Source organism: Oncorhynchus tshawytscha, unplaced genomic scaffold, assembly GCF_018296145.1.
Source record: "Oncorhynchus tshawytscha isolate Ot180627B unplaced genomic scaffold, Otsh_v2.0 Un_scaffold_1746_pilon_pilon, whole genome shotgun sequence".
Taxonomy (NCBI): Eukaryota; Metazoa; Chordata; class Actinopteri; order Salmoniformes; family Salmonidae; genus Oncorhynchus; species Oncorhynchus tshawytscha.
Genome location: NW_024609798.1, coordinates 57,501 through 65,000, shown reverse-complemented (window position 1 = coordinate 65,000; position 7,500 = coordinate 57,501). Strand labels below are relative to the sequence as shown.

At 45.0% G+C, this 7,500-nt stretch overlaps 1 protein-coding gene across 3 annotated transcripts in view; it reads left to right on the top strand.

Moving 5' to 3' along the window:
• Positions 1 to 7,500, top strand: part of klhl5 (kelch-like family member 5) — a 64,675-nt gene that overhangs the window by 56,081 nt on the left and 1,094 nt on the right. For all 3 annotated transcript variants that reach the window (XM_042318258.1, XM_042318259.1, XM_042318257.1), the window contains 2 exons: positions 3,310 to 3,447; positions 3,577 to 3,748. In XM_042318258.1, the coding sequence (XP_042174192.1) occupies positions 3,310 to 3,447; positions 3,577 to 3,748 (310 nt within the window). The remainder of the gene's footprint in view (positions 1 to 3,309; positions 3,448 to 3,576; positions 3,749 to 7,500) is intronic.

Below are 7,500 nucleotides of genomic sequence, written 5' to 3'. Positions count from 1 at the left end.
CTGACCGAGCATCTCTGAAAACACTGTCGCTGACCGAGCATCTCTGAAAACACTGTCGCTGACCGAGCATCTCTGAAAACACTGTCGCTGACCGAGCACCTCTGAAACACTGTCGCTGACCTAGCACCTCTGAAACACTGTCGCTGACCGAGCATCTCTGAAACACTGTCGCTGACCGAGCATCTCTGAAAACACTGTCGCTGACCGAGCATCTCTGAAACACTGTCGCTGACCGAGCATCTCTGAAAAGACTGTCGCTGACCGAGCATCTCTGAAAAGACTGTCGCTGACCGAGCATCTCTGAAAACACTGTCGCTGACCGAGCATCTCTGAAAACACTGTCGCTGACCGAGCATCTCTGAAAACACTGTCGCTGACCGAGCAGCTCTGAAACACTGTCGCTGACCGAGCATCTCTGAAACACTGTCGCTGACCGAGCATCTCTGAAAACACTGTCGCTGACCGAGCATCTCTGAAAACACTGTCGCTGACCGAGCACCTCTGAAACACTGTCGCTGACCGAGCAGCTCTGAAACACTGTCGCTGACCGAGCAGCTCTGAAACACTGTCGCTGACCGAGCAGCTCTGAAACACTGTCGCTGACCGAGCAGCTCTGAAAACACTGTCGCTGACCGAGCAGCTCTGAAAACACTGTCGCTGACCGAGCACCTCTGAAACACTGTCGCTGACCGAGCAGCTCTGAAACACTGTCGCTGACCGAGCAGCTCTGGAAAACACTGTCGCTGACCGAGCATCTCTGGAACACTGTCGCTGACCGAGCATCTCTGAAAACACTGTCGCTGACCGAGCATCTCTGAAAACACTGTCGCTGACCGAGCATCTCTGAAAAGACACCGAGCATCTCTGGAACAGTCGCTGACCGAGCATCTCTGAAAACACTGTCGCTGACCGAGCAGCTCTGAAACACTGTCGCTGACCGAGCATCTCTGAAAAGACTGTCGCTGACCGAGCATCTCTGAAAACACTGTCGCTGACCGAGCACCTCTGAAACACTGTCGCTGACCTAGCACCTCTGAAACACTGTCGCTGACCGAGCATCTCTGAAACACTGTCGCTGACCGAGCATCTCTGAAAACACTGTCGCTGACCGAGCATCTCTGAAACACTGTCGCTGACCGAGCATCTCTGAAAAGACTGTCGCTGACCGAGCATCTCTGAAAAGACTGTCGCTGACCGAGCATCTCTGAAAACACTGTCGCTGACCGAGCACCTCTGAAAACACTGTCGCTGACCGAGCACCTCTGAAAACACTGTCGCTGACCGAGCATCTCTGAAAGACTGTCGCTGACCGAGCATCTCTGAAAAGACTGTCGCTGACCGAGCATCTCTGAAAAGACTGTCGCTGACCGAGCATCTCTGAAACACTGTCGCTGACCGAGCATCTCTGAAAAGACTGTCGCTGACCGAGCATCTCTGAAAAGACTGTCGCTGACCGAGCATCTCTGAAAAGACTGTCGCTGACCGAGCATCTCTGAAAAGACTGTCGCTGACCGAGCATCTCTGAAACACTGTCGCTGACCGAGCATCTCTGAAAACACTGTCGCTGACCGAGCATCTCTGAAAACACTGTCGCTGACCGAGCATCTCTGAAAACACTGTCGCTGACCGAGCATCTCTGAAAACACTGTCGCTGACCGAGCAGCTCTGAAAACACTGTCGCTGACCGAGCAGCTCTGAAAACACTGTCGCTGACCGAGCATCTCTGAAAACACTGTCGCTGACCGAGCATCTCTGAAAACACTGTCGCTGACCGAGCAGCTCTGAAAACACTGTCGCTGACCGAGCAGCTCTGAAACACTGTCGCTGACCGAGCATCTCTGAAAACACTGTCGCTGACCGAGCAGCTCTGAAACACTGTCGCTGACCGAGCACCTCTGAAAACACTGTCGCTGACCGAGCAGCTCTGAAAACACTGTCGCTGACCGAGCATCTCTGAAACACTGTCGCTGACCGAGCAGCTCTGAAACACTGTCGCTGACCGAGCATCTCTGAAAACACTGTCGCTGACCGAGCATCTCTGAAACAGTCGCTGACCGAGCATCTCTGAAAACACTGTCGCTGACCGAGCATCTCTGAAAACACTGTCGCTGACCGAGCATCTCTGAAAACACTGTCGCTGACCGAGCATCTCTGAAAACACTGTCGCTGACCGAGCATCTCTGAAAACACTGTCGCTGACCGAGCATCTCTGAAAACACTGTCGCTGACCGAGCATCTCTGAAAACACTGTCGCTGACCGAGCATCTCTGAAAACACTGTCGCTGACCGAGCAGCTCTGAAACACTGTCGCTGACCGAGCATCTCTGAAAACACTGTCGCTGACCGAGCATCTCTGAAAACACTGTCGCTGACCGAGCATCTCTGAAAACACTGTCGCTGACCGAGCATCTCTGAAAACACTGTCGCTGACCGAGCATCTCTGAAACACTGTCGCTGACCGAGCATCTCTGAAACACTGTCGCTGACCGAGCATCTCTGAAAACACTGTCGCTGACCGAGCAGCTCTGAAACACTGTCGCTGACCGAGCAGCTCTGAAAACACTGTCGCTGACCGAGCAGCTCTGAAAACACTGTCGCTGACCGAGCAGCTCTGAAACACTGTCGCTGACCGAGCACCTCTGAAACACTGTCGCTGACCGAGCAGCTCTGAAAACACTGTCGCTGACCGAGCATCTCTGAAACACTGTCGCTGACCGAGCAGCTCTGAAACACTGTCGCTGACCGAGCATCTCTGAAAACACTGTCGCTGACCGAGCATCTCTGAAACAGTCGCTGACCGAGCATCTCTGAAAACACTGTCGCTGACCGAGCATCTCTGAAACAGTCGCTGACCGAGCATCTCTGAAAACACTGTCGCTGACCGAGCTCGATAGAACGTCTTTGGGATGACATCAACATCCCTGTAGAACGTTTCTGACACCTCGTAGAATCCACGCCCCAAATAATTCAGGCTGTTCTGGATAGGCGTTTCCTAAAAAAACGACCATGGTGTGTATCTGTGACATGTAGAATCCACACCCCAAATAATTCAGGCTGTTCTGGATAGGCGTTTCCTAAAAAAACGACCAGGGTGTGTATCTGTGACAAGTAGAATTCATGCCCCAAATAATTCAGGCTGTTCTGGATAGGCATTTCCTAATAAACTGACCAGGGTGTGTATCTGTGACTTGTAGAATCCACACCCCAAATAATTCGGGCTGTTCTGGATAGGCGTTTCCTAATAAACCGACCAGGGTGTGTATCTGTGACGAGAATGAGGTTGTTGTTGTGTGGCCTCCTCACCACCAGGTGGAGCTGCTGCGCTCCGATGGCGAAGCGTCGCGGCGGGGTGGGCGTGGCTACCTGGAACGGTTTCCTGTACGCTATTGGAGGACATGACGCTCCCGCCTCCAGCCTGGCATCACGACTCAGCGACTGTGTGGAGAGGTCAGTCGGTCTGGGGTCGGGGGTGTGTGTTAAGTGTTTTAGGTAATTGTGCTATAAATGTTGAGCAAATATTGACGCAGGTTTAGAGATATTCAACAATAGGGTGTGTGTGTGTGTGTGTGTGTGTAGGTACGACCCCCAGACGGATGCGTGGACGGCGGTAGCCCCCATGAGCGTCAGTCGTGACGCTGTCGGTGTGTGTCTCCTTGGAGACCGTCTCTATGCGGTCGGTGGTTACGATGGAACGGTGTACCTGAACACTGTCGAGGCCTACGATCCCCAGACCAACGAGTGGACACAGGTACACACACACACACACACACACACACACACACACACACACACCTGAACACTGTCGAGGCCTACGATCCCCAGACCAACGAGTGGACACAGGTACACACACACACACACACACACACACACCTGCACACTGTCGAGGCCTACGATCCCCAGACCAACGAGTGGACACAGGTACACACACACACACACACACACACCTGCACACTGTCGAGGCCTACGATCCCCAGACCAACGAGTGGACACAAGTACACACACACACACACACACACACACACACACCTGCACACTGTCGAGGCCTACAATCCCCAGACCAACGAGTGGACACAGGTACACACACACACACACACACACACACACCTGCACACTGTCGAGGCCTACAATCCCCAGACCAACGAGTGGACACAGGTGTACACACACACACACACACACACCTACACACACACACCTGCACACTGTCGAGGCCTACAATCCCCAGACCAACGAGTGGACACAGGTACACACACACACACACACACACACACACACACACACACACACACACACACACACGTCCCATTTGGTTGTTTTGTTATGTAAATGTCTGTTTCTCCAAGTGTGTTAATATGTTCCTGTGTGTGTGTGTGTGTGTGTGTACAAGCTGGGTTTTCATCCTGTTTATTAACACTCAGTCTGATTGGTTAAACGTGGTGGTTTTAGTCTCAGTGATGTCATCATGTATCTAGGTCAAAGAAGCTTCTACCCTCCCAGACTCCTGAACAGCCAATCAAATGGCTGCTCAGACTATTTACATAGCCCCCCCCCCCCTCTTCTACGCTGCTGCTACCCCCTGGTTATTATCTATCTATCTAATAACTCTACCCCCTGGTTATTATCTATCCATAGTCACTTTAATAACTCTACCCCTGGTTATTATCTATCTAATAACTCTACCCCTGGTTATTATCTATCCATAGTCACTTTAATAACTCTACCCCTGGTTATTATCTATCCATAGTCACACTAATAACTCTACTCTCTGGTTATTATCTATCCATAGTTCCTTTAATAACTCTACCCCTGGTTATTATCTATATAATAACTCTACCCCCTGGTTATTATCTATCCATAGTCACTTTAATAACTCTACCCCCTGGTTATTGTCTATCCATAGTCACTTTAATAACTATCTGGTTATTATCTATCTAATAACTCTACCCCCTGGTTATTATCTATCCATAGTCACTTTAATAACTATCTGGTTATTATCTATCTAATAACTCTACCCCCTGGTTATTATCTATCCATAGTCACTTTAATAACTCTACTCTCTGGTTATTATCTATCCATAGTCACTTTAATAACTCTACCCCCTGGTTATTATCTATCCATAGTCACTTTAATAACTCTACCCCCTGGTTATTATCTATCCATAGTCACTTTAATAACTCTACTCTGGTTATTATCTATCCATAGTCACTTTAATAACTCTACCCCCTGGTTATTATCTATCCATAGTCACTTTAATAACTCTACCCCCTGGTTATTATCTATCCATAGTCACTTTAATAACTCTACCCCCTGGTTATTATCTATCCATAGTCACTTTAATAACTATCTAGTTATTATCTATCTAATAACTCTACCCCTGGTTATTATCTATCCATAGTCACTTTAATAACTATCTAGTTATTATCTATCTAATAACTCTACCCCTGGTTATTATCTATCCATAGTCACTTTAATAACTCTACTCTCTGGTTATTATCTATCCATAGTCACTTTAATAACTCTACCCCTGGTTATTATCTATCCATAGTCACACTAATAACTCTACTCTCTGGTTATTATCTATCCATAGTTCCTTTAATAACTCTACTCTGGTTATTATCTATCTAATAACTCTACCCCTGGTTATTATCTATCCATAGTCACTTTAATAACTCTACCCCTGGTTATTATCTATCCATAGTCACTTTAATAACTCTACCCCCTGGTTATTATCTATCCATAGTCACTTTAATAACTATCTAGTTATTATCTATCTAATAACTCTACCCCTGGTTATTATCTATCCATAGTCACTTTAATAACTATCTAGTTATTATCTATCTAATAACTCTACCCCTGGTTATTATCTATCCATAGTCACTTTAATAACTATCTGGTTATTATCTATCTAATAACTCTACCCCCTGGTTATTATCTATCCATAGTCACTTTAATAACTCTACTCTCTGGTTATTATCTATCCATAGTCACTTTAATAACTCTACCCCCTGGTTATTATCTATCCATAGTCACTTTAATAACTCTACTCCCTGGTTATTATCCATCCATAGTCACTTTAATAACTCTACCCCCTGGTTATTATCTATCCATAGTCACTTTAATAACTATCTGGTTATTATCTATCTAATAACTCTACCCCCTGGTTATTATCTATATAATAACTCTACCCCCTGGTTATTATCTATCCATAGTCACTTTAATAACTCTACCCCCTGGTTATTATCTATCCATAGTCACTTTAATAACTCGTCCCCCTGGTTATCATCTATCCATAGTCACTTTAATAACTCTACCCCCTGGTTATTATCTATCCATAGTCACTTTAATAACTCTACCCCCTGGTTATTATCTATCCATAGTCACTTTAATAACTCTACTCTCTGGTTATTATCTATCCATAGGCACTTTAATAACTCTATTCCCTGGTTACTATCTATCCATAGTCACTTTAATAACTCTACTCTCTGGTTATTATCTATCCATAGTCCCTTTAATAACTCTACTCTCTGGTTATTATCTATCTAATAACTATACCACCTGGTTATTATCTAGCCATAGTCACTTTAATAACTCTACCCCCTGGTTATTATCTATCCATAGTCACTTTAATAACTATCTGGTTATTATCCATCCATAGTCACTTTAATAACTAGTTGGTTATTATCTATCCATAGGCACTTTAATAACTCTATTCCCTGGTTACTATCTATCCATAGTCACTTTAATAACTCTACTCTCTGGTTATTATCTATCCATAGTCCCTTTAATAACTCTACTCTCTGGTTATTATCTATCTAATAACTATACCACCTGGTTATTATCTAGCCATAGTCACTTTAATAACTCTACCCCCTGGTTATCATCTATCCATAGTCACTTTAATAACTATCTGGTTATTATCCATCCATAGTCACTTTAATAACTAGTTGGTTATTATCTATCCATAGTCACTTTAATAACTCTACCCCCTGGTTATTATCTATCCATAGTCACTTTAATAACTATCTGGTTATTATCTATCTAATAACTCTACTCCCTGGTTATTATCCACCCATAGTCACTTTAATAACTCTACCCCCTGGTTATTATCAATCCATAGTCACTTTAATAACTCGACCCCCTGGTTATTATCTATCCATAGTCACTTTAATAACTATATTCCCTGGTTATTTTCTATCCATAGTCACTTTAATAACTCCCTGGTTATCTATCCATAGTCCCTTTAATAACTCTACTATCTGGTTATTATCTATCTAATAACTCTACCCCTGGTTATTTTCTATCCATAGTCACTTTAATAACTCTACTCTCTGGTTATTATCTATCTAATAACTCTACCCCTGGTTATTATCTATCCATAGTCACTTTAATAACTATCTGGTTATTATCTATCTAATAACTCTACCCCTGGTTATTTTCTATCCATAGTCACTTTAATAACTCCCTGGTTATCTATCCATAGTCCCTTTAATAACTCTACTCTCT